Source organism: Diplotaxodon limnothrissa, linkage group LG15 (assembly GCF_057381915.1).
Source record: "Diplotaxodon limnothrissa isolate DT_005_m linkage group LG15, D_limnothrissa_male_GT1.1, whole genome shotgun sequence".
NCBI classification, from domain to species: Eukaryota; Metazoa; Chordata; class Actinopteri; order Cichliformes; family Cichlidae; genus Diplotaxodon; species Diplotaxodon limnothrissa.
Genome location: NC_140610.1, coordinates 13,334,252 through 13,361,175, shown reverse-complemented (window position 1 = coordinate 13,361,175; position 26,924 = coordinate 13,334,252). Strand labels below are relative to the sequence as shown.

General features: G+C 39.8%; 2 protein-coding genes across 5 annotated transcripts in view; one reads left to right on the top strand and one right to left on the bottom strand.

Annotated features, from left to right (window-relative positions):
- Positions 1-18,649, top strand: part of otofa (otoferlin a) — a 94,924-nt gene extending 76,275 nt beyond the window's left edge. Inside the window, exons 24-48 of one of the 4 annotated variants that reach the window (XM_085373366.1) lie at positions 86-210; positions 310-444; positions 1,001-1,162; positions 1,476-1,547; positions 1,810-1,929; positions 2,016-2,177; positions 2,299-2,461; positions 2,904-3,070; positions 3,271-3,300; positions 3,420-3,557; positions 3,672-3,747; positions 4,708-4,853; positions 4,947-5,081; positions 5,171-5,308; positions 5,409-5,536; positions 5,819-5,989; positions 6,820-6,980; positions 7,199-7,341; positions 7,423-7,511; positions 7,748-7,846; positions 8,063-8,161; positions 10,363-10,604; positions 11,529-11,707; positions 12,147-12,247; positions 18,463-18,649. In XM_085373366.1, coding sequence (XP_085229492.1) covers positions 86-210; positions 310-444; positions 1,001-1,162; positions 1,476-1,547; positions 1,810-1,929; positions 2,016-2,177; positions 2,299-2,461; positions 2,904-3,070; positions 3,271-3,300; positions 3,420-3,557; positions 3,672-3,747; positions 4,708-4,853; positions 4,947-5,081; positions 5,171-5,308; positions 5,409-5,536; positions 5,819-5,989; positions 6,820-6,980; positions 7,199-7,341; positions 7,423-7,511; positions 7,748-7,846; positions 8,063-8,161; positions 10,363-10,604; positions 11,529-11,707; positions 12,147-12,247; positions 18,463-18,649 — 3,368 coding nt within the window. Of the gene's footprint in view, positions 1-85; positions 211-309; positions 445-1,000; positions 1,163-1,475; positions 1,548-1,809; positions 1,930-2,015; positions 2,178-2,298; positions 2,462-2,903; positions 3,071-3,270; positions 3,301-3,419; positions 3,558-3,671; positions 3,748-4,707; positions 4,854-4,946; positions 5,082-5,170; positions 5,309-5,408; positions 5,537-5,818; positions 5,990-6,819; positions 6,981-7,198; positions 7,342-7,422; positions 7,512-7,747; positions 7,847-8,062; positions 8,162-10,362; positions 10,605-11,528; positions 11,708-12,146; positions 12,248-12,719; positions 12,901-18,462 lie in introns of those variants that run through there. The other 3 variants (XM_085373367.1, XM_085373369.1, XM_085373370.1) reach the window with 3 other exon arrangements.
- A 227-nt stretch (positions 18,650-18,876) lies between these two features.
- drc1 (dynein regulatory complex subunit 1 homolog (Chlamydomonas)) lies at positions 18,877-25,954 on the bottom strand. Its single transcript, XM_085373297.1, has 16 exons — positions 25,878-25,954; positions 25,331-25,424; positions 23,419-23,531; positions 23,126-23,309; positions 22,882-23,019; positions 22,224-22,298; positions 22,000-22,122; positions 21,704-21,831; positions 21,491-21,625; positions 21,008-21,377; positions 20,462-20,551; positions 20,298-20,381; positions 20,074-20,195; positions 19,838-19,981; positions 19,666-19,763; positions 18,877-18,896 (listed from the first exon to the last, which is right to left on the bottom strand). The coding sequence occupies exons 1-16, from the start codon at positions 25,952-25,954 to the stop codon at positions 18,877-18,879; spliced, it is 1,995 nt and encodes a 664-aa protein (XP_085229423.1).
- Between the last annotated feature and the right edge of the window lie 970 nt (positions 25,955-26,924).

The window sequence follows — 26,924 nt, the reverse complement described above, 5'->3', positions numbered from 1 at the left end:
TCTAACCTCGGTCTAACATTGCTCACAAAGGGGATTGCATGTCAGTTAATGTGATGTGATATTTGTCTTTGTGTGCATCCAATAGTGAAGCAGGTGTTCCAGCTGAGAGCACACATGTACCAGGCTCGCAGTCTGTTTGCTGCTGATAGCAGTGGCCTTTCAGACCCCTTTGCGCGGGTCTTCTTTTCCACACACAGCCAGGTTACTGAGGTAAAATGAGTGCCCGCACATGCAGAGACTGTGTTTGTGTTTATGCTGATTATGCATAACTAAACTTAGTATTTGTGTGTGTGTGTGTGTGTGCTGCAGGTTCTGAGTGAGACTCTTTGCCCTACTTGGGATCAGCTGCTGGTGTTTGATGATGTGGAGCTGTTTGGTGAGGCCAGTGAGCTGAGAGACGATCCTCCAATCATTGTGGTTGAAATCTACGATCAGGACACTGTGGTAGGATACTATTCTGCAAGAATGAGAGAATGGAAGGATGCTACATACTCAAACTGCATGCTAAAATGTTTTAAATGAGTTAGTGTGTGCTAATAAAGCTCTAAATGTGCTTTGCTTCTCCATCCCTTATGTTCTTAATGTCTGTCCACCCTTGTCTCACTCCACTCTGTCCTTCAACTAAACTCTGACCTCAATTATGTTGTGCTGGCTAAATAGAGTGACAGAGGATTGCTACTGTAATGTGTCAATGTATTCTAATTTTTCTAAAATAACTTTCTTAAAATTTGATCTCTTTTTTCTCCAACTAGATTTAAAAAATCTTTGCAAAATGTGCATTTCTACTTCAGTGGCATCCTAAGACCTAGACCTCTCTTATTTGTTCAGATTGTACTGTAATAATCATTTGAGACACATATTTGTTTAATAAGAAGATTGAGATTTTTACTTTGAACCTTGAGCCATTTGGTGCCACACAGACTGCACTTCCCACACCCATGTCTAACCCTGTATCCCCTTATTGCCTTGGCCGTCTGCTGTTACACATTGTGGTGTACAGGGTAAGGCAGAATTCATAGGTCGGACCTTTGCAAAGCCCACCATCAAGATGTGTGATGAGCATTATGCACCCCCGAGGTTCCCGCCACAGCTGGAGTACTTCCAGATTTACAGGGGGAACTGCACTGCCGGGGAGCTTCTGGCCGCTTTTGAGCTGCTGCAGGTAACACATGGAACAATGTCTGAATACACTCGTAAATATCTCTCTCCGTGTAAAAAATTATGTCTCACTCTTTAATTCTTTTCCTACTTTTCCTTTCTTAAATAGGCCTGTAAACTCTCTACATTATCACTATTTCTTGTATTTGACACTGACAAACCTTTTCTATTTACCCGTCTCTCCTCCCAATACAACCAATCCCATTTTCTCCTTTTATGTTTCTTTTCCAACTTATCCCTCCACTTCCCCTTTGAATCACCCTTCTTTTTCTTTAAAATATCGATTTTCTATGTCTTTCTTCTCCTGCTGCCTACAGATACCCTTTGATGCAGAGGAGATCAGGCGAGCTCTGATTGCTGTCCATAATTTTGCTGTTCCTCAGATAAAGGTTTTCTTTTCCTTCTCTCTTTTCAGCCAGATTTATCTTACTGTCTGGCAACAGTGTTTTCAATGTGGACAATAGATTGTGTTTTTTTCTCTGCCAACAAGACATTAATAATTCCCTTTTTTAAACTTTCTTCTTAAAGTTGTTCTTTAAAGAGAAAAACTGCGTTAACTGAAGAACTTTGAGGGCTGTGGGTCGTAAAGCTGATAAAGTGCTCTCAGAAGGCTTCCAACTTGGTTTAGTTCCCTTCTCTCCCCCTAATTAGATTGGTCAAGGAGGCAGGGCTGACCTCCCCCCCCTTGAGGGGCCGACAGATTCAGAGCGTGGACCCATCCTCCCTGTGCCGCTGGGCATCCGGCCAGTACTGAGTAGCTACCGCATAGAGGTGAATTTGAACTACTACTCTGGCTGTGTGTTCTGAGCTTTTTAAACCCCCCTTCCTTATCACATCCCAGTTGTTCTCTGGCTCAGGTTTTGTTCTGGGGATTAAGGGACCTGAAGAGAATCAACTTAGCTCAGGTGGATAAGCCCCGTGTGGACATAGAGTGTGCAGGCAGAGGCGTTCAATCTGCGCTCATCCAGAACTACAAGAAGAATCCCAATTTCAGCACCCTGGTCAAATGGTTTGAAGTGGTAAGTGCATCGATCATTTGATATTTAGACCCATTGAAAATGGTTGCTTAGATGTTAAATCGACATCCTTGAAGAAAACATTACTCTTGACTAGAATTTTTTTTCTCGATTTTGATCATAGGACCTTCCAGAAAATGAGCTTCTCCATCCCCCTCTCAATATTCGGGTGGTGGACTGCCGAGCATTTGGCCGCTACATCCTGGTTGGGTCACATGCTGTGAGCAGCCTGAGACGTTTCATTTACAGCGCTCCAGACAAGACTTCCAACAACTGGGCGACCGCAGGTGCTGACCATCATGTGATGAATTAGTTAATAAGGGCTCTATTAGCTGTAACATGAGTGTGTGAGCCACCAGCTCTTTTTGTCAACACTGTGCAACACTGAGTACTAAATAACAGTGTAATATCTGCAGTAGCAGTTGGTAATAAAGGTTTTAAGTGAAACACATGAAATGCAGTCTTTCAGAAATGTCTTTTCTCCGTTTTTTGTTTCCTTTTTTCTAAAAAAAAAAGACTTGAAGAATGTGATCAAACATTTGAGATAATGTTTGTAAATCCTCTTAATATAGTCTGTTCTGTAATAACTTTACTGATTTCCTCACTTGCTTTCTGCTCTGACCACCTTTTTCCTGTCACATCCTCCCTTTATCCCTTCTCTCCTCGCTCCTCTCTCGCATGTCCTTTCCTTCCACCCTCTGCTGCCTTTAACTTTCGCCTGCACACCAGCTAAGCTAATGAATGGCTACATGGTCCTGACCAATGGCGGACCCCAGCCCCGCTCCTCACCCAGCCTTTCCCCCCGCTCCTTCTCTCGCCCCACAGGTGACATCGTTGTCAACATGGATGGAGATCTTCCAGTCCGAAAGATGGACACCGTCGTCAAGTTAGACGCAGTAAGCTTTTCATTAAGCTTGTGCACAGTGGATTTCTATAAACTGTATGTTTATATGGTGTATTTGTAGCTGGTGGTAGTAGAAGTCCTGCTTTATGTTCAGTCCTCTTTACCTGCCTCTGTACATGTGCCAGTCATACCTGCGCCATCCGCTGTGTGTATTAATTCTTGTGTTGTTTTATGTGACGCCCCCTACTGTAGACGTCTGATGCTGTTGTAAAAGTTGACATGGTGAGTAGTCCTCTTGCAGAAACTGAGCAATAAAAATACGTGCCACAGTCCACTGGTGTGTCATTATAAATAAGAAGTCAATCTACTGAGGGTCAGTTTATGTCTGCCCTTCTTTTAAGATTGAGGAAGAAAGTGACAAAGACAAAAAGAAGAAAAAGAAGAAAAAGAAGGGAGGAATGGAGGAAGAGGATGAGCCAGATGAGAGTGTTCTGGACTGGTGGTCTAAATATTTTGCTTCCATAGAGACACTAAAGGAGGTTTGTCCCTTTGAATACAGTCAATTCTGTTTGCTTCTACATGTGTCCTACGGGACTTTTTTTCACAAGCACAATCCTATTAGACTGACAAATACTTCTCGGTTGGTTTTTCAGATCCTCAGAGCCCAGGAGGCAGCTCAGGCAGAGGCCGAGGAGAGAGAGGACATCGAGATAGCAGCTGAAACGGCAGGTATTGAACTCTATCAAATCAGCAATGCTGCCTGCCAGCATGCAGCTGTGGCTGAAGTCGAAGAGTCTGAATGCTAGGAAAAGGTGCTTTGATGCTTTCCTTTTTTATCTCCCTTGGAATAGGGCCATGCTAAATGAAACAGAAGAAGATGTCGTCATGTAGTTTATCTCACAGAATTCAAATTTCAGTCCACTTTTGTAACTGGTAGCGTCACTTTATCTTTTTTTAATTTCATTTACACTTTTGGTAATGAAGTGTTAATTTTCACAGGGTTGTCAACATTTACATCACCACAATGTCGCTAATATTGAATGTTAGGCTGTGGTTTTGCAAACATGGACCTACTATATCCCTGACTGTTTTCGGTTCCTTGAACTATTATGTAGTAGCATGAGAGGCATCATATGTGTTTGTTGCTCTTCCTCTCTTTCGTCCCATGAATCCATCATTCATTTGTGCAGAGCTGAACATCATAATCATTTTTCACATTAGCATGACCTCCCAGCTATGCAGTACAGATGAAAGCTGGAGGAGAAAGGTCTGCTTTATTAATCATCAGAAATAAAATTATTAAATACTTTTTATTGCATAAAATGATTTACTGAAACTGCAATAAAAATCAGGCGCTAGGCGAGTCGTATGAAGAAAGATCATTTTTAAGTTCACAGTTACAATTTTACTATTCTTTGTACAAGTAAAATGCAGTTCTTGTTGTAATCTGTTCTCAAAATAAAGTTTGTCAATATGTGACTGTCACTCTTCTCGATCAACATTCTTTTTTCAGAGAATGTCAAAGGATAATAAATAAAATCTCCACAAACTGGGAAATTTAGTCCCCTGATAAAGACCTATCAGCTTTCATGTTATATAATGTGTAGTGGTGCATGCAACCCGGCCACCTATGTCTTCATGTCTTCATCCCGTATGTCTGTCTTCACCTCCATTCATGGTTTCAATCAGATGTCAAACCCGATGAACTTCTTCTGAAAGGCTCCAAGACGAAGGAAAGGGGCAAAGAGAAGAAGAACTCTAAGGACAAGAGGAAGGGTCAGGCTGCAGATGGCTCCGAGAGGCGACCAGTGAAAGCAAAAGTGGATGAGCTAGTGGTGAATATGCCATTAACAGTCATACAAAAGCTAGCCAGCACACGTTAATGTCCCTGCACACTTAAAGTTTTTGTGTTTGCCGGTTTATTTCAGGTGTACAACAAGGAGCTTGAGAGTGAATATGGCAACTTTGAAGACTGGCTTCACACGTTCAACCTGTACAGAGGAAAGGCTGGGGAAGACGACGAACACGCTCTGGATGATGACAGGATTGTTGGTAGATTCAAGGTGGGAAAACACTGTCTAAGAACTGTTACTTGTCAGACTACACTAACAGAAAATACAACATATAAATATAATTTTTTTTCATCAATCAGGGATCCTTGTGTATATATAAGTTACCTGTATCTGAAGAGATCACAAGAGAAGCAGGATTTGATCCCAACATGGGGATGTTCCAGAGCATCCCGCACAACGATCCTGTCAACGTCCTCGTTCGTGTCTATGTGGTCAGGGTAGGTGGCCTTCTTTATGTCTAAATCTGTGCCACAGTCATAAAAACTAAGTGTATGAAAATAAAATGAATACTTTTTCTCTCTTCTCTTTGTTTTCCAGGCTACAGACCTCCATCCTGCTGATATAAATGGGAAAGCTGACCCATACGTTGTCATTAAACTGGGCAAATCAGAGGTCAAGGACAAAGAGAACTATATCTCCAAACAGCTCAATCCAGTATTTGGAAAGTAAGTCGAGAGAAATTTTGAATCACTTTGTCGTTGAATGATGGAGGTGTAATAACAAAAAAAAAAAAAGTTGTTGCTGCTCATCAAATTCTTGATGAGCATATATTTTTCAAAAAGTTTTACTTGTACTTTTTTAACTAAACAATGGCTGTAAATTATTTTCATGTCCTTGTATTGTGCATTTATTTCCATTCCATTGTTTAGACAGTGACCCAACTTTATGTGTCAGGATCTATTGCACCTTTTGAACTATTCACATTACCCTCCACTTCCTGTCCTCAGATCATTTGACATCGAGGCCACCTTTCCCATGGAGTCGATGCTGACGGTGTCTGTGTATGACTGGGATCTGGTCGGCACAGATGACCTGATTGGTGAGACAAAGATTGACTTGGAGAACCGTTTCTACAGTAAATTCAGAGTCACCTGTGGCATTTCCTCCAGCTACTCTGTGTGAGTGTAAATCTATTTTATCCTGCTTGAGTTGTTGTTTAAGTTGTAATGCCACAATATGAAACTTAACATTTGTTTTAAGTACTTTTTTGAAATGTGGAATTCTTAGCTTAATAATAGTATAAACAAACAACTGAATTATTAAAAGTTTCCTTGGTTTGACTGCATTTGGTTTGCAGTTAAGTAGCACTTATAATATGGCTCAGTAAGAACATGATTATAGAGGGGTAACAACAGTCACTGCCTCTTTGTTGGTTAATGGTTAATATCGAGCTATTGCTTGATATTTTTAACTGGGTAATATTAGACTGTAAATAAAATTATGGGGTAATAATGTTGAAACAAATGAAAAAATTCAGTTATATAATATAAAATTATGGTGAAAAAATAGGATAACCTTGTAAAGTAATATAGGTTGATGTTTTCATATATTAGGACACCATTTCAAAATTATAATGGTGAAATTAGTTCTGTTGTATGTCCTAAAATTCTCCAAGGTAACATAATTATAAAATTTGATGCTGTCGCTTGTTACCTGGAAAACCTTTGCTGTAGTTTAATAACCATGAATCTGGTCTCCAAAATATAATACTACCTGTTTCTATGTAATTTCATAGTAAGAATAAAGTCAACCAAAATGCCCAGAGGTATAATAATTATCTGGGGAAAAAAAGTTTCTGTGTAATAACCATGAATCAGCCATCTTTTCTAAGCAATTTCTCTATATTGCAGCCAATAATATTTCCTACAAAAACCAAGGACCAGGAAAATACATATGCAAAACCTTTCAATGACTTACATGCTCTCTCTGTGGTATTTCTTGATGTTAGCCATGGATATAATTCTTGGCGGGACCCTATGAAGCCCAGCCAGATCCTGGCTAAACTCTGTAAGGATGGCAAGATCGATGGACCTCATTATGGGCCAGGAGGCAAAGTCAAGGTGGCTAATCGAATCTTTACAGCACCGACAGAGATTGAGGATGAAAACGGTATTGTTATATTTTTCCTCGTGATCCTGATTAATCTTCTTTTGTCATTTTTCTATATCTCATTTATATTCCTTACATATCCATTTACACTAAGTTGGTTTTACAGAGATTTTCACATTTTCAGATTTGTTTACATTAAGATTAAGGTAAGGTGAAATACGATTTATTCCGACTTAAGCTTTTCTTGCTTTCCTCGTTGCTTACTATTATTCTATTAGGTCTAAAGAAGCAGACTGAGGAGCATTTGGCCCTCACGGTGCTGAATCACTGGGAGGAAATCCCAAGAGTTGGCTGCAAGCTCGTCCCTGAGCATGTGGAGACCCGACCCTTGCTGAACCCAGACAAACCCGGTATTGAACAGGTAGGAAAGGACTGCGTTGCTAAGACACCCAAAATGTATCTGATTGGAAATTAGAGCAGATTCTTTTTTATTTCCTCAAAGGGCCGCATTGAGATGTGGGTGGACATGTTCCCTATGGATATGCCTGCTCCTGGACCTGCAATTGACATTTCTCCAAGAAAACCAAAGAGGTACATCCTGACTGGAGCAATAAGATGACTGTCACTTTGAAAATATTCTATGTTAATACAAAGCTATAAACTGAATATAAATATTTATTCATTGCTCTTCTCAACAGAAAGCTTTTTTTTTTCAAGAACAAAATGTAGTTTTATCCCCTGGTTAAATTATGGTTTGACTAGTTAGCTCTAAAAATGTCAAATATAAGTCCAACTATGTGTGTTCCTTCCTCCCCCTCGCTTACCAGATATGAGCTCAGGGTGATTATTTGGAATACAGACGAAGTAATACTGGAGGACGATGATTACTTCACTGGGGAAAAGTCCAGTGACATATTTGTCAGGGGGTAGGTACAGCGGGATGGGGCAGCCAACCCTCATCCCGTGGGTGTGAGCTGTGTGTGATTTGTTTTGCAGTTAACCATTACCTTTTTTTTGTTTTGTTTTGTTTCCATTTTTCTGTGTGCGTGTTTGTGTCGTGTGTTGCGTCTCTGTGTTCGTGGCGTGTCTCCTGTCTGTCGTCCTCTCTCTCTTTCTCTGGTCAATACTCTGCTGATGTCTAGCTTTGAGCTTCGTGTTATAATTTGGAACACTGATGACGTAATTCTAGAGGACGATGCATTCATGACAGGAGAGAAGATGTCTGACATCTATGTCAGGGGGTAAACACACGAATCCATTGCATGGCTCGTAACAACAAAATACCCTGATTTACTCCTTCTGAAGCCCTTGAATCCTTTTTTTTTATGACCCTCCTGTTTCTCTAACTCTGCATAGCACGCAACCTCGCTTGTCTCAAACACCCCTGTCAGCACGAAAATAAATGCATATGGAAAAACTTGCACAGAAAGGACCAAACCACATGAACAACACGTAACAGCATATAATACAAACAAATTAATGTGCCAATGCACTCACCCCCAGCCAATCCCAACAGACCCCTCCCTGAACTTGCTTCAATCAGATGTTTCTTACTGTTGAAAGGGGGTTTTCCTCTCCACTGTCACCAAAGCACTTCCTAATGGGGGGGTCATGTGATTGTTGGGGTTTTCTCTGTTTTTTCTGTATTATTGTAGGATCTTTACCTTACAAAGGCACATTGAGGCAAATGTTGTTGTGATTTGGTGCTATATAAAGAAGATAAAATTGAATTGAATTGAACCAGTATAACCACTACTTTTAGACAATTTCGACCGACTGCAAAGATATGTCATGTGTTGACATAAAAAACTGTGGTACAAAATTCAAAATGCTTTAATCATGAATAACTAGGACTAACTTATGTTGTTCATGAACCTTCAGTTAAGGTAACACTGAGCAACAATTCCTATAATGCCAACTCACAAGACTCACATCCTATTGACAAGTCAAGGCTTGCTAATAAAGTTGTTTTACCCTACGTACAGTTATTGGTCTCTGGTGAAATAACTTTTTTTCAAAATGCTAAAGAATTGATATTAGTTTCCAGGTAAAAATAATAATAATAATAATAACAGTATAGTTTTGTTCAATTTTTTATTTAATGCAACCAACGCATATGGCAAATAAGACTGGCCTTTTTTTTTTTGCTGTTGTTGTCTTTTTGCTTTTGTTTTTTTACAACGAGGCATTTGAGGTTTTCTCTGTGTGGTTTGGTCCTGCAGTAAATTACAAATATTAATTTAAAAGATATTTACGGTCATGGAAAAAAAAACTCCAGCATGGAAGTGTACTGCACAGACACAAGTATACAGGTGTTCCTGATAAACTGCTTGGTGACTGTCTGCATGCTTGTACGATCGAACTCTTGTCTTTAAAAGTGACATTGTCTTTTGCAGCCTAGATTAGATTTTTTTTCATTTCATTTATGTTATTATGTTTTAGTGACTCCTCTTTCTTTACACTTTATGTGTCCCCTCAGGACTGTAGCAAACAGGGTGTCATTCTTAAACAACCCTAACAGTAAAGGATTAGGTTAACCTTCAGTTTGCACTCTAGATTTCAGTAGCAAACGTTTCAGGACAGACTGGAGAACTGTGGTTGTTTCAGATGGATCCAGTGTTGTGATACAGTAATAATGAATCACTTTTTGGGTCACGTGAATTTGGCGTGTTTTCTTCCCTTTGTAACCACTTTAAAATTTGCCCTCTCCCTGGAGCCTTTATCTCAGTCTAATTTATGCATCTCGATTACCATATCAGCACTTTGTGATATTCATTATTTACCTGTTTTAAACTGACAAATACCTTTTGTCAGATCTTTTTTTATTTATTATTTCCTTTTTATTCCTTTTAGAATTTTCTTTTTCTTTTTTCGAGGGGTGTATTTTGAGAACTGAGAGTGCACCTTCCCTCTTGCTCCTTCTGACTTAAAGTCAACCTCACTTAACTGTTAATGAAACAGCTGCAGCTGACCATCAATGCCAGGCATCAGTCCTCCATCGGCAATTTGCAGTTTTAAATATGAAGCTTTTTTCATAAATCTGCAAGTTTTCTGTGTCCATAAAACATGGAGATTTCATAAATCTGCAAGTTTTATGGATGCATGGCTTTCTAAATAGTGCGAAACTCCAACATCAAATCAGATTTTTATGGATTACTCAATAATGATTTTAAAGTTATCACATGTATGAAGCTGATTTGCTTTTGGGGAGCCGCATTATGTGCATTGATTCTGACCTTCTAGCATCATCTCTCTTGTTAGCTAAATAATACATTTAACAGGCCCTTTGCTCTTGTTTAAATCACTAAATTGACATCACGTAAATTTGTACATGTTGGACTTTAGAAGTGCATGGCTGACAAATCCAAAAACATCTACTTATGACACCAAACCATGATCCTGGAGATCAGACTAACTCTCACCCTTATGACCATTTACATAGATGGCTGAAAGGGCAGCAGGAGGACAAACAGGACACAGATGTGCACTATCACTCACTGACCGGTGAGGGGAACTTTAACTGGCGCTTCGTCTTCCCTTTTGATTATCTCATGGCTGAGGAGAAGATTGTCATCTCTAAGAAGGAGTCCATGTTTTCCTGGGATGAGACCGAATACAAAATCCCTCCTCGTCTCACGCTGCAGGTCTGGGATGCAGACCACTTCTCTGCTGATGATTTCCTGGGTGAGGATGAAATATTTTTTTTTTTGTAATCCTTTCATCTGACATGGACTACAGGGACAAAAGTACTGGGCCACTTACACATTTAACTTACAGGAGCTACTCAGCCAAGGATACCCATGGCATGAAGCTCTTGGCACACAGTTTTTGTGCTGATGTTAATGCCAGATGAGGTTTGGAGCTCTGTAGCCTTTGAGCCAGCAGAGCATTGGCAACTTTTATGTGCTTCAGCTCTCCGCTGCCAATTTGCAATAATACTGCTTACAGTTGCCTGTGGAACATCCAGGAGGGAAGAAATTGCACAAACTGACTTGTTGCACTGTTGGTATACCAGTCTAGTACCATACTTGCAGTCACTGAGCTCTTTAGAATAACAAATGTTTGTACAGATAGACTACAGGTAGGCATTTGCTTTTATCAGGGTTACTAAATTACGTCTAATAGACTTCTAATAGAAGGAGCACTGACAGTAACTACAATCTCACAAATGCTCATGTAGTTCTGCTGTAGTTTCAGCCAGCCATACTCTTAGCTGCTTATCCAGTTCAGTGTCTTGGAGAGCATATCCCAGTTGTCAGAGGGCAAGAGGAGGAGGACAGGTCAACAATCCATCACAGGCCCGATACAGAGAGAGAGAGAGAAAGAACTGTCCACACTCACACTGACACCTACGATTAATTTAAAATCACCAATGAACCTAACATGCATGTCTCTGGACTTGGAGAGAAAGCCAGGGTACCCAGAGAGAACTCATGCAGGCACAGGAGGAACAAAGGAGCAGTTAGTTTGATATAAATGCATTTTATGGATGACTTTCTTTGTAGCTGTTTGTTTTCAGCTAAGTCATCCTTTTCTTAACATCCTCAGTGTATAAAAAAAGAGTACTGGCTATTCCAAATTGACTTATTTTGCTTTCACCATTCCCAGGTGCAATCGAGCTGGACCTAAACCGTTTTCCTCGGGGCGCAAAGACAGCCAAGCAGTGCACTCTTGACATGATTCGAAATGAGCAGGATCTGCCAACCATTTCGATCTTTAAACAAAAGAGGGTTAAAGGATGGTGGCCATTCGTAGCCCGTAATGAGAATGATGAAATGGAGCTCACGGTAAGACAGTCAAGAGTGAAAATGAGCAAAATCATGACTGGTTTATTATGATTCTTATGATAATACTTATAATACTTAGAAAGACATTTTCAAGGTAGTAAAGCTTGGTGTAGAATTAGCGGTATAAGGGGGGGGGGGGGGGGGGGGGATAAGTGAACATACATAAAATTGTGAGTTCAGTTCAAAGCAAACCGTGTGTGTGTGTGTGTGTGTGTGTGTGTGTGTGTGTGTGTGTGCATTAATCCACCTGTGTTCACAATATATGATATCTTCTAAAAGTCCTTCAGATTAAAAAAGTAGAGGAAAAGAAAATGTTTTTTCATTTAGATTCTTATACTACATGAATATCCTCTTTACCCCAAAACAGATATTTTATAGTCAGCATTTTGTATGTGGTAGGACTTCTTTATTTTGAGTTCTGTTTTCAATGTCATTACAGGGGAAAGTTGAAGCTGAGCTTCACCTAGTGACAGCAGAGGAAGCAGAGAAAAGCCCTGTAGGACTGGGACGAAATGAGCCAGATCCACTGGAAAAACCAAAGTAAGATATTAACGGGTTATGTTTAAAAAAATATATACAAGAACTTGTGTTTTGCAAACACACACACACACACACACTGGTTTCAGAGTTAAAAAATTTTAACACTTGTCTGGAACAGAAAAAGACAGACATGAGCAAGTGTTTAACTTTGTCTTTAGGAAAATCATTCTATCAGTGCAAAAAGCAGTGTTTCTAAAACATCATAAGGTGCTGCCACTTAAAATCGATATTTTTTTTAAAGATGTAAAACATTTTCCAGTTAGCCTCTAGCATTGCTTTCTGCACTGTCAAAAGGCCACTGTTACACACTCGTTACTCCTCCTATCATCTCTTCAACTGTCTCCCTGTCTTTCCCCTCATCCCTCCCCTTTCATGTGCGCGTTATTCTTCTCCTTACCCTCCCCCCACCCTCCCCCCTATTTGCCTCAACTGCATTCCTTCCCTCCCTCTTTCTCTTCCTTCTCCCGCAAAGTCGCCCGGACACCAGTCTTATGTGGTTTCTGACCCCTCTGAAGTCCATTCGTTACTTCATCTGGCACAACTACCGCTGGCTGATCCTCAAGGTCTTGGGGCTGATTCTGCTGCTGCTCATGCTGGGCCTCTTCCTCTACTCAATCCCTGGTTACCTGGTCAAGAAGATGCTGGGGGCCTGATGCGCTGGTAGCCTCCGCCCCCTCTTCACTTTGTCTGCTTCTCTTTTTGCCCCTGGATTCTTCTCTCTTAACTTTAGCTCCTCTCCTTTTTTTCCAGCCAAGCTCAGTTTCTTAGTCTTCTCTGTTGTCTTAGAAGTAGACTAGTCGTCTGTGTCCTTTATTGTATCTTGTCTTAGCCCTGTGTGCAAGTCAGTGTCATTTGCCACCAAGCGTCATTATAAATCTTGTTACCACCCATATTGTGACCAACTGTTTAGTATGGACACATGTAGGGATGCTTTGACTTAAGGTGAACAAGGTGGTTGAAATATCCATGTTCTTATCAAGTGGGATGATTGGTAGAGAAGGGAAATGTATAGACAAATTAAAAATTACATAATTCTAAAGATGTGAGGGTTAAAATGTATATATTTTTTTTTAATCCAAAAATGACAAAATGAAGTCAAAACGTTTAATGGTAGTTGAATAGTGGCTCCAAGAATGCAAAGCCCATGAGGCAAAACTACAAAGAAACATCAACAAATGCAAGGATTACACTATGATGAGAAACAGACAAAGGACATAGGGAGACATGGAGCTATATATACAGTACACACATAAGGTAATCAAGAGAAGTTGAAACATCAGGGGTAACAAATCACAGCTGAAGGAAGTTCAAACAAGACATAGGCAGTAAAATTAAATGAAAGTCACAAGAAATGACAGAGTTTCAAAAGTATCAAGAGTATCAAAATAAAACGGAGAAAAACAGGGAAATACCAAACACAGGAAAGAAAAAGACAAAACCCCGAAACCTGAAAATTATATCATTGATTATATTAATAAAACCTGTATTTAAGCATATTAAACCGTAGTTGTTTGCTTACAAGCAACAAAATATAAAAAGAGTTCCTGTATTTTTTAGTAATGTTGTGCTAAGTATTTTTGCATATACTTTGTGGGCATTTCAACATCGTATCTAGGCAAACGAGTCCATCGGCCATCTACAATATGAAAAAATCTCATCCCATTTTATGAGAAAAAACCTGTGAATTGTAATGCACTATAAGCTGTATGAGTGCCTACATCCAGGATATTTCTGGATTCTGGTTTCCAGGGTGGGGAGCGGTGGGGGGCAATAAGCATCTGTTGCAAACATTTGCCAGAAATGTCAGTCTTTTGAGCTGTTGGTCAATCATCATCCACTCATTTACATGTGTCAACATACTCATTCTGCATAATAGAAAGCTTCCACTCTGTGATGTGTTTTTTTGCTCCTGTGAAACATAATACTGATAGAAATGTGAACCGTGAGCATGCATATTATTGCAACATGGCTTACTAACACCAGCTTTCTCTTTCTGTCCTACTCCTCTTTATTTGCTCCCTTTCATTGTCCACCATTACTCACCCCTTCTCACCCTCCTTTAACTCAACACTCCTTCCACTTCCATGTTTTCCTCACCATTTCTTTATTTTCATCCTCTTAAAAACTCCACCTGAACCATCCAGTCGCCCAGACACCACCTTCCTCTGGTTCCTGAGCCCGCTGAAAGCAATCCGCTACCTGGTGTGCAACCGCTACAAGTGGCTGATCATCAAGATAGTGCTGGCCCTGCTGCTGCTCATCATGGTGGGCCTCTTCCTCTACAGCATGCCAGGCTACCTTGTCAAGAAGCTGCTGGGGGCCTAAGTCACTGCTAGGGGGATGGGGAGGGGAAGGGTGGCTACATGGATAGATGGATGGATAAGTGAAAGGGAGCAACACTGATGGGAGACAAGACTGCTATGTTTTCTCCTCTCTAATCCAATCTGAGCTTCATAATCAGCTCACACCTTCCCCTCTTAGCACTGAAAGGAGAAGGGAACACCATCGAAAGTGACTGCCCCACTGCCCCTTCCTTGCCCCCCTGGCTCCCAAGTAATGAAGATCCAACTAACAACTCTGCAAAACAGCTAACAAATCTAATGCACAATATTTGGACTCCATCCTTTTAAACGATTACACAGAAATTACATGGCACAAAGTAACCCCCGATCGAACCTGAAAATCCTCTGAAGCAATGCTACATGAAAGTGGGTGGTTCTGTATTTGTTTCAGCCTTCAGTTTATTTTATATGTTCCAGGGTTAGTGGTCAGGCGATTGCACTTTCAAGTCATACTATATGAGCTCTTGTTACTGTTTTAGCTTAAGAGGGAATGGACAAAACTTTGGGTAACACTTTAACCCTGCCACCATTTTATTTATAAGCACTATATTGAATAAATGGTTTGTGGTGTGGTGTTATAATGTGGAGAAATTGAACATAGTGTTAGTTCAGGCAGGCCTCAAAGTCCCCACAGATCAACTGATATCAATTAGCCCACAGCTAATGGCTCAGATTATATTTATCTATTAGATTCTATTTAGGATGTTTTAGCCAGCCTACAGTTGCTCCATGTGGCAAGCTGCTTTGCAAACCACATTCATTCCAGTTCCTCCTTCTAATGCTGTTTGCTCATTATGTTCCGAGACATAATGAGTGTTGCATCATGTCTCAGAACAGAGTAAATATAAATTACTGCAGATGGAAATATCTCTGAAATTTAAGGACCTTTGAAGTCATTATTGATGTGGAGTACTTGTCAACAGCTATAACTTATTACGTAATGATATAATAATTCTTTATCTGTTTATAACCCAGCTTTCTCTAGTCACTGCTCTCACGAGAAGTTATATTTTCATTAGAGTTTGTTATAAACTGTATATGAAATTTCGATTCAGTGCTTATAAATACTAAATGAGGTTAAAGTGTTACCTTTTTAACTGTTATTGGTATTGCAGTTTTTGCACACTTATATAGTAATAATAATAAGGAAACAAAAATAATTCTATTTTCCTAGTAAATTTCAGTGAGACATAGAACAAGATGACTTAGTTATTAATTGTTTAATTAATGAGCATTTTGTGGTGTTTAGTTTATCTGCAGTTTTAAAGATTTCTCCTTAAGAATAAAAACAAAAACTGATTTTGCAAATGATTCAAATCTCCCCCTCATTTTTATAATTGTGTTATTGTGCAAGCATGGGTGTTCACAGCAGCTTCCCTCTGGATGTCCTGAGTTTTATGTGTGTGTGTAATTATGTAAATGCTCTCCAGCCTCGTCTTCTGACTCATAAACGTCACTCATAAAAATCCCAGAGAAAATTAAAATAAATAATTTGTGATTATCATTTTGACCAGGGTCTGTTTAATAATCCTCCAAAGTTACAGACATGTAAAGGTGATCACTGTTGGCTACAGTATATGTTAATATGCATGCATCACTGTGATAACTGACCAAAGTGGTCATGTGTGTTAGCATGACTTGTCTTTCCAGCTCGACGCAAACCAAATCACCAACCCTGTTGTCTTTAACGTTAACGAAAATGTAAAAGATGATTTTTATGGGAATATTAGTCAAATATGTCGGGGTTACTTCTGAAAACTCTGTTTTTGTCTCCAGACAAAAGTGTGTGGTGTCCTTTACGTTTAGTTTGCCTGTGGTTGGAACCTTTGCTTGTGATACTGTGTTTCACTGTTTGCAATAAACTTGCCTGTTTTTACAATGGGTTTGTGTATTCATATACATTGTTTGTTTTGACAATTTGAAATAGACTGAATTACACTGATAACATAACACCCCCACTGTCATGGTCCTGGGTCGTTGACCCAGCGTTTTGTGTTTTGTGATTATTTCCCTCTGTCTAGTTATTCTGTGTCCTCCCCCCTTGTGTCCGGTTCGGGTTCTAGATTTCCTGTTTTGTTCTGAAAGTCTGTGTCTGTTGTCATTGTGTTCAGCTTGTGTCCTCCAGTCATCATGTGTATTCAGATCAGCTGTTCTTCCCTCCTGTGTGCGATTACCTGATTACCTTGTGTGTGTATATTTAGTGGGTGTCGGTCTGTGTTTGTTGTCGGCTCGTCTGCGTTCATCCATGTATCACTGCGTTAATCTACATTCACTCTGCGTCTCTCTGCCCCGCACCCCTTTGTATGGTCCCAGGTTTGTCACTTAGTTTCTCCCAGTTTAGGTTTCCGTTTGTAATTACTCGTGCTTCATTGCCTGTTTTTGCCACTACCACCCTGTAAATAAAACGTCACTCGTATCATCAGTTTGCTGCATTTTGGGTCCTCCTTTTCCTCCACACCACACGGCTCCCTCCGCCAGCCGTGACACCCATAGTGCTAGTTATCCTTAAAAGTATGCTGATGATAATCAGTGCTGATTTACCATTTCTTGTTTATAATGATTCTTGCCCCAGTGGGGCTCAAAGGACAAAAAGAAGTTTACAGCTCTCAAACAGCTGACAAGGATGCCATTAATGTTTACATCCTGTCGTGCTGTGATGAGCATTAAGTTCAGTTTCATTGTTTAGCCAAAACCCTGAGCACTAAATCCTCACTAAAGGATTCATTTAGATTTAAAGATCTGATTTGGGTTAAAATAAATAAATTAATAGAATATTAAAAGTGAGAAAAAAATGAATGACTAAGCTGGTATCTAACACACTAACTTAGACGTTTTCATCCAACTGTCCCACTTACTATTTATTTTAGACAGGAGTGTCGCATTTGTTTTTACTAAGTTCCAGACTGGGAAATAAGAATGGCTTAAAGGCCTGCAGCGATATAGACATATATATATATAGCTATATAGATTGACATGCTTGACTAACATTATTATTTTGTTGCACACAAAACCCTCAACCAGTACACTAAAATGTATTTTTATGTTTTTGGTACAGAAGTATTCTCTGGAGAAAAAAGGAATGAAAGTCGGTATAAGTGAAACAGAATACGTGTGTGAGCGAGAGAGATGGGTGTAACAGTGAAACTGCAAGGAGCAGAGGTAGTGAACACAGATCGTTTTACAAGCTTTACAAGACGGCAGTGAGACCTGATGTGATTAAGATTTTCACTGGGAAAGACCAGGATGGACAATGCACAGGGTTGGTGTGCCATACCTATCACGAGGTGATAAGGTGAGATGAAGGCAGGTGATAAGGTGAGATGAAGGCAGATGATCCAGTATGACAACCCCTAAAGAGAGCAGCTAAAGCATTGGTCCCCAATCCCAGTCTGCGAGGGTCGGTGTCCCTGCAGGTTTTAGATCTCACACACCTGAATCAAATGATTAGTTCATTACCAGGCCTCTGGAGAACTTCAAGACATGTTGAGATGGTAATTTATTTATTTAAATCAGCTGTGATGGATCAAAGACACATCTAAAACCTGCAGGGACACCGGCCCTCGTGGACTGGGATTGGGGACCCCTGAGCTAAAGGCTTGTAGACTACTGCAGACAACTTGCTCAGCAGAAAAGGCAAATCAAGTTAGTGACTAGTTCACATTGGCCTGAAGAATTTCCTTCAGCAGCATCAAAAACAGAGCCAAAAAGATATTGGGCTTTAATTTTATTTGGATTTTATTGGATGTTAATTCAACTAATTACAGACAAATTTTCTCAATTAGCTCCAAAATCAAAATTAAACTTACTAACAATCTAACATGCTTTTTTTGAATTTCAGTGACTGCTGTTTGATTTATGAATCTGTCTTTGCAGTCGCCCCAATGCCAGCATGTCGTGGCTGCTGGCTCCAGTGAGGACGATGTGTATCCTGGCCTGGAGGCACTACAAGCTGCACTGTGTGATGCTGCTGGTTGCTGTACTGGGTCTGCTCTTTCTGGTTCTGCTCTTCTTCTCTCTGCCCTCAGCGCTCAGCCACAAGCTGTTTAACATTGCTGGGTAGAGACGAACCACACACACATCCTCTGTGTACTGTTGTTTACACTGAACCACACTGTATGTGTTTGATTAACTACACTGTAAGACTATTTTTCTTTTACATTTGTAAAAAATAAATAAATAAAAAATCTCACACTACATTATCATTTAATGGTGTGTTTTTTTTTTGGTTTTTTTTTAAATGAACACAAAGGCGCTTCCAGTGCTCTCGGACTCCACAGTGATTATTCATTAATTAGAGCTCCGGGTACCTGTCAGAGAGGCAGAGAAGATGTTAGATCCATGATGTTCTGCTCAGTTGGGATTTTAAAGCCCTTTTGTTTTACTGATTGCTATGATTATAGTTTAATTTGATAAATGTTTCTTATTTTATCATTTAATTATTCATTGTATTGGAAGTAAGTACTTGAAATTAATAACAATAATAATAATAATACCCAGAATTGGCCAGAGGTATAAGAGGTATTCAGATTAAATGATCTGTTCATTCAGTCAAAAACACTCTAAAATTCAGTCAAATCTGAAATCTGAAAATGTTTGCATTGAAAAAGCTGGATAGTTAATCATTTGTAGCATTAACCACTAATTATTATTATAAATGATCAAAGCTTCCTGTTTTAATATACAGGGTGTATCAAAAAAGAATTGTCTGATTTCAAAAGCCTATATTTTAATAGTAATAGACAGTAATTTTAAAATACGTGGCTGAATATAAAGTTTTACATACAAAACTTCCAGTTTGCTCAATGTGTCCTCCCAGCATACGTCCATGTGATTGTCAAACTCATCCCACACTTTTGCGAGTATCTGGAGTCATTGCTGTAATAATGTCACCACATCAAACTCACTCTTTCTAACAGTACGTGTGTCGCTCGATGCCGGTGAACAGTTAAAGCACTTTGAAATTTGGTGATTCTTTTTGATACACCCTGTGCTATGATGGTAAAGGCCCTATGTTTTATCATTATTCTTATTCGCACTAGATTACAGTGCTGTAAACTTAAACATAAGTGCACGTACTGCTGAGTATCTGTTGCAGCTGCATCCGCAGCTTAGTGTTCTGCTGCCTCAGGAGCTCAGTTTCAGGGACAAGCTCAGAGATATCCATCAGGACCTCTCTGGAAAGACACACACACAAAAATGACTGATCTGATTCAGAGGTATTCCTGCTTTCAGTGTAGGTGTTACTCACTCATACTGCTTTAATTCCCTTTCTGCTGCATCCCACAGCTTGAGTTTGTCCTCAGTGATAATGTTGCCAAGCCTATCCCAGTAGGCTTCTTCCACTGAGGTATCTCTAGCTGGATGGCTTAAACTGGAACGCTCGTGGACAGACCTCCGTTTTCAAAGCGCAACAGGAAAAAATTAGTATAAAACACTCACACAGAGGAAGAGACACGGGACTGATGATTCAATATGTAGTCTTACTTCCTGTGCTGCTCAAGGAAACATCGTAAAGCAGGCAAGATGTTGTTAGGGTTGATGAGTCTGGAGGTTGAATCAGCTGTGGCGCTGTTCTCCATGGCCTCTGCCTCCTCAACAAAATGACCCTGCAGCCAGAACAAAAACACTGACAGAAGATACAAGAACAGTAGTTGTCTAATCACAAAGGCCATATTCAGTACAAGCCCACTGCTCATTCGATTCCTCACCACAGTCTGCTCTCCTTGTTGACGTTTGTACATGAGTAAAAACTCAGCCAACTTGGCTAAATCCTTTTCTTCAAGACCCAGAACCTAAAAGAGAAAACAGCATGTGTGATTTTCAATAGTAACTACATGAAAAACATGAAAAGGAGCACTAAATGTGAACTCACAGCAAAGAGAGAATGCAGCTTCACAGTGGTCTGTTCATTTTTCTCCATGGGGGCCAGCAGCTTCCGCAGTTTATCTTCCACCAGGAATCCCTAAGTTGGGAGGAAGATATTTATCTTAAAGGCTCTTGTAACTGTAATTTTGTGAATATTTTCCATATATAATTGTACTTTGTTTTTTACCCTGCAATAAAAGGCATAATTTGTATTGTGTAGTTATGAAATGTTATTAAATGGTTTTATTGCTCTAGCTTCCTGAGCTTATTCTCAAATTTCCAAATTAAATAACATCCCAAAATGTATCAGCCCTGCTAAAGCTCATCATTTAACTTTGTTCTTGTTTAATCTGTACCAAAGCTTAATTAGAAAAGCTTAGCTTGACAAAAATTTCTCATGTAATTACTGACATGTTACTGACGTGTCTAGTATGATATAAATACTGCACATCTGTGGATGTCTAAGGAACATGTGCAATTCATGCCCCGTTCTACAACAACCGCCTCCATACTGTCATCATTCATAAACACAACCTGTGGACTTGTTTCTAACCGTTTCATCACAAAGCAGCTCCATCGCTTTCATCAGCATCTCTGAGGATAGCTCCCCTTCCTCCACCCCTGTGCCGTGCTCTGAGTCCCTCTCCAGGCTGGGTCCGACTGATGCATCCATCATCCTCTGGCTGCAGTGTGAAAGATGCCTGGTTTGCAAGGGGTGACTGGTGGGGTTAGTGTCATGCTCCTGAGATCTGCGGGGACCAGGTGACTCCATGAAGGCAGCTGAAGGACATTCCCAGGCTAAACCAAGGTGCTTGCAGATCAGAGAGTCAATGGCCAAAGCCTTCTCCGCTAGCTGTGTCACCTCTTCCTCCATCATTACCCACATCTCCTCAAACTTTCGGGCATCAGCGGCTATGGTGTACCTACATGAAGCAAGGAAGGGTTGAAGTTGAACAGAAAAAAAAATAAAAGAATTAGGTTATTATTTTTAATATTATTATCATTATTATTATTATTATTATTAACACTTACTTACCTGACTTCCTTCTGTATGCGTTCATAGTGCTGGCGGGAGCGTTTTTGGACCTCACACAAATACTGTCTCTGCTTCATAAACTTGTCCTTTTGTTTGGCATACTTGGTTTTTAAGTTTTTCACCTCTTTCGAAGAGCTGAAACAAAAAGATACCATCATAACTTGGACATGTATGTGTATTTATGTGTATTTCTATCTGCAAAAACTGTAATACCCTAATATTTTGCCCTTCATTTCTCCCAGCTTGGCATTATATGCTGCATTCTTGTTGCCATGTTCAAGTTGTTTAAAATTTAAAATTACAGATTTGCCTTTCATCTGTTGTTGTTCTCTCAGCCGAGCCTGTAAAAGCAAGAAAAGCAATCTCAAGACTGAGCGTTCATTTACATCGAGTGGTAAAACACTGATCTTATTTTTTGCAGCACAACCACTACCACTCTATGGCATGTTCAGCACCAAAGAACATCCAGGCTTCATCATATTGTAATAAAGCACTGGGGTAAAACAAACCTGAGACTTTGCATTTTCTTCCAGCTGCATGAGTTTGATTTTGGTGGTATTCTCCAACATAACATCATGAACTGTCTTTTCAGACTCCTCTACCATCCTCCTCCTCTCCATCAGACTCTCCAGCTAGAAATAGGTTACATTCATTACATACAGAGCTGATATATGTAACATATTAGCATCAATGAGAAGTTAAGTGTATGTGAATTAATTTAAATAATCCTAACCTCTGTGTCCCAATGTTCTTTCAGCTTAGCCTTGTCTTTAGCAAGTAAGACTTCAATTTCCTGCTGATAAACTGCCTGCCAAAAACAGGACAATCATTAGATTATTAATAAGAATCTAGATAACATAGATATAATGGGATATTGCTGCACAACCATCTCTAAGGTTTACAGAGAATGCTTTGAAATAGAGAAAATAATTGGTGAGTGGTAGTTCCCTGGGTGAAAATGCCTCGTTGATGATAGAAGTTACAGGAAAACAGCCAGACTGCTTTGAGCTGATAAGAAGGGAGCAGTACCTCAAATAACCGCTTTTTACAAGCAAAGTAAGTAGTAGATATATGCAGTATGCATAAGTGCATGACACAAGACGTGATGTCTTGATGTATTTATGCAGACACTGGATTTGTTTTTATCGTAATACCTGCAGTGATTTTCCTAAACTGAAACTAATAAAAACTCAACTAAAAGAAAAACTAAACATTTTCAAACAAGTAAAATCTAAACTGAAACACACAAACCCACAATAGAAACTAACCGTAACTAAGCGGAGTTAAAAACAAAAAGTCAAACTGAAATAAGGCAAAGATGTGATCAGCTCACTGATTCAGATGCACTAAAAATCATTTAAAGCTCCTTTGTGACTCAGATCTGGTTCTACCTGAAGTTGTGTGAGCTCCTCTCTGTAGGCCTTGGACAGGTTTTGAAACTGTTGCTGCATCCTGTCGAGCATCAGTTTGATCTCCTCATCGAGCCTTCTCAAGTTCTTCAAATACTCATCCTCTTTGACCCGGCGCTCCTGTTCAGCACAGTGCAGAAAAGGGAACCAAGTTATAAACAATGGCTTTGAGGTACAAATGCAAACTCCATGAAATCATGCTTTTACTCATTTGTGTATAATTTACCCATTGGAGCTCCCTTATGAGTTTTTTCTTGTCTTCTATCACTGCAGCACACAGCTGCTGCTGGCTGTCCAGGACACTCTGCAGTTCTGAATGAACCACCTTTTGATTAACTATCGACCACCCTTTTCTGATCTCCTCAACCTTTTCCTGACAGGCCTTAGCATCATCTTTCAGTCGCTCCTCTCTGTTTGATGGGAAAGAATATCATAATTTAACATCAGCCACTTTAGCACTGGGTTTTCTGCATGGGAGAAAGCGTGATTTGAACACTGAGAACAATTTAAAAGGCGTACCTAATTCTGCAGTTGTCCTCCATCCCTGACCTTCGCTCCATCTCTTTGGCGTCCGCTGCAGTTTGAATGTTGGTCACTAATGTGGTCAGACGTTTCTGCAGGCTCATTATCCTCTGAGCAGTGAAAGTGGGACAAATCAAAATAAATACATCTCATAAGAATTTAAGAAAGCTACATCTGATTGTGGTAGTGTCCATTTAGTGATTGGACTTCATCTTTTGCAATAACTTCAGTTTTGTTTTCAGTTTCAGTTATAAAGATCTATTTTAGTGGATATTATAATGCTGCCTCTCCTTTGGCCACTCGCTTTAATGGATTTAATTATTTCATTCCAACATAGCAATCACAATAAGAGTCAAGAACACAAAATCATGACCTAACCCTCTGATATAATGTTTGTTCCTTTGGATGGATGACCCCAGGTATTTAAACTTGTATACCTTCACTATCTCTATTCTTCACCGGTGTCCCTTTCATTCAGACGCTTGTATTCTGGTTTGTTTCTACTGACCTTCACTCCTCTTGTTCTCACTGCATACTTCCATCGTTCCTCTCTTTCACCTTTTCCTCCTCTCACTACAGATCAGAATATCGTCTGCAAACATCATGGTTCACAGAAGCTCCTGCCTAACCTCATTAGTCAACCTGTCCATCATCACTGCTAATAAGATGGGGCTTAGAGCTGATCCGCTTTGAACCCATGTGTCACTCGTACTCCACATCTCTCCACTGTCTCGCTGTACATGTCTTCCACCTCCCTCACATACTTCTCTGCCACTCCTGACTTCCTCATGCAGTGGCACAGTTCCCCTCTTGGCACCCCATCAGATGCTTTCTCTAGATCCACGAAGACACACTGAAGATCTTTCTGACCTTCTCTATATTTTTCCACCGACACTGTCATGATCTGTAGAGATCTTTCTCTGCTGCTGACTGATCATCACCTCTCTTCGTAGCCTAGTTTCATCAACAGATGTTTATGTCCTGAATCCGAACTGTGAGCAAGATCCACAGTACAGTGTCCTGATAGTTGAAGGCTGTGGCTCTGATTCTAGTTTTAGAAGCTCTAGAAGCCAAAGGTTATATATTATGGTACTATAGGGTCTTTAAGATATGATGGGTAAGATATCGCTATTCAAAACTGACAAGAAAGAATTATTTAAATTCAGGGAACCAATGAAGAGAACTTGATATGAGAGAAATTTGATTCCTCTTTCTAGTCCTGTTAGTACTTTTGCCTCGCAAAGCTTATTTGGAGTGAAATGTAAATTGATCCTAAGCTGCCCTGCCTTAAAATGAAGGCAACTTTTTTGTTTTGTGACAACTCACCTCTCATCCATGAAGTCTCTTCAGTTCTAAAAACTGGTGTCAAGCTGCCGGTATTTAACCCCTAATGACATTGTCCTCCTGTTGGTGTCCTGAGAGTCCTCGAACCACCTTGCAATCATGCAAGTCATTAAGAGTCACACAAGCCAAGGTGTGAACAAGGCATGGATCTCATTATAGAGGATGAGGTGTTAGTGAAGGTTAAAGTGCCTGGGAAGGTCTCTCAAGGCTGCAATATCAATATCTTAAAGCAGGATGAGCTAATGTCTTACAAAAGATTCACATCTTGAATTTCATTGAATTGAACTGGACATCATGTGACAGGATTCACACCATGTTCATACCTAGGTTCATCATGTGACTCTTAAGAACTCACATGATTACACTCCAGGGGGACAACAGAAAAGGGTTTAATTGTCTGTCACTCTCCATCAGGTTTTTGGAACTAAAGAGATCTCGTGGATGAAATCTGATGAAGGTGAAATCTGAAATCTCTTCACAAACCCAAAAGAAGTCCAGACATACACATTTCAATTGTTTCACTAATCCTGCAGAGGTAGGGGACAGGGAAACATGAAAAAACCACCTTTTTAACGTCCGTCTTTTCTTCTTCCATTTTGCTCTTCAGCTCCTCATTCCCCTCCTCAGTGGGGTCTTTCTTTCCCTTAAAACTGGAGGCCCTATAAACATACAATATAGTTACCATCTGTAGAGTGATATCAGGTTAACTTTACGCTTTACTTAATCACCTGGGACACTAAGAAAAGATTTACGACATGTAACTGTGGTCTTTTGATTATTAGAGGTTATTTTTTATATATCTGTGTTCAACTGATGTAATAAAATATAACTGTGAGGCTTTTACAGCTTTTAAAACATTCGTTGTTCCACTTTTTTTTTTTTTTTACATGAGCAGCGTTCAACTCAAATGAGCAAAGTATCAACAAAAATGGGCCAAACTGCAAAGTGACAGAGTTCATCGTATTTATTAAACGGTCAGATTTAAAACACACACACACACACACACACACGCACACACACACACACACACAAACAACGTGCAACGGCGCTTTCAAGGTAGTTGTCGTTGTCCCGTCTATCGCAGTGTTTAGCCACAGTAAGCTGCAGGTTACCCCTTCTTATCCACTTGATTGTCGGACAACACAGGAGGTTCGGGCGCCTCTTCATGCACTTTGCCAGCTTCTTCCATTGTTTGACGATGTTGTAAAAATTACTAAAAAGTCATTAAACGTTGTACAGTTAAAGTCGTCCGCAGCAGTCCTGTAGAGTCTGTTTGGTAAGCGTTGCTTTGGCGACGGAGCTGCTTTCAGGTTCCCTCGTTAATTTGAAGTCCTATTTTTTGTTTGTTTTTTTTAAGAGGAAACGTGCATATGTTTTACTCAAAAATAAAACAGCGACAGTCGTTATTTCAGTGTCTTTTTAAGTGTCATTGCTGAGGATTGTTATACAAGCTACTGAATAATTGGTTGCACTTAGTTTGTACAGAGGCCTGTGACAACTTGTTTCATTTTCTATTCACAACTTATTACACTTATATTTCCTATCAGAATATTCCTTCCTTCATCATTGAAAGACTAATAATGACGTTAACAGTTTCAAGTGTCTCTAATATAATCCCTTCATTTGTTAATAAAGCGCAGTCTGCCGGCTTTGTTCTTGTTTTCATTCTGTGCTGCTATCTGCTACTAATGACTGATCATGTTTAGAGATTGCTTCTATTTAGTAAGCTCTCTTACTCCCTTTCCTTGTGTTTAGGGCTTTTAAATGCGACTCTACCGGGGGAGTAGCTTTTATGATGCTGTTAAATTTTACATGGCTCGGTGCTGCCATCTAGCGGCATCATCGGGTTTCAACCGCCCTAGATCAGGAATGTCAACTCATTTAACAGCTCACTTTGACCTCAAGCGAAACTTGCCTTTCTGTCAGTGTAAAGTAGTTTAACTAATTATTGAATCCCTCAGATATGTTCAATTAAGAAAAAAGAATTTAAATAAAGTGCATTCCCCTTTTTCTATGTGATAAAGAAATTGAGGAAATCTGTCAGCATGATTTTGGTCTTAAAATGTAAGAAACAGGCATACTTAAAAACAGAAAAGGTTTAGACAGCTCATTGCCCAGACTGTCCTGAAATAACAGAACTAACTTTTTGTTAATTTAGA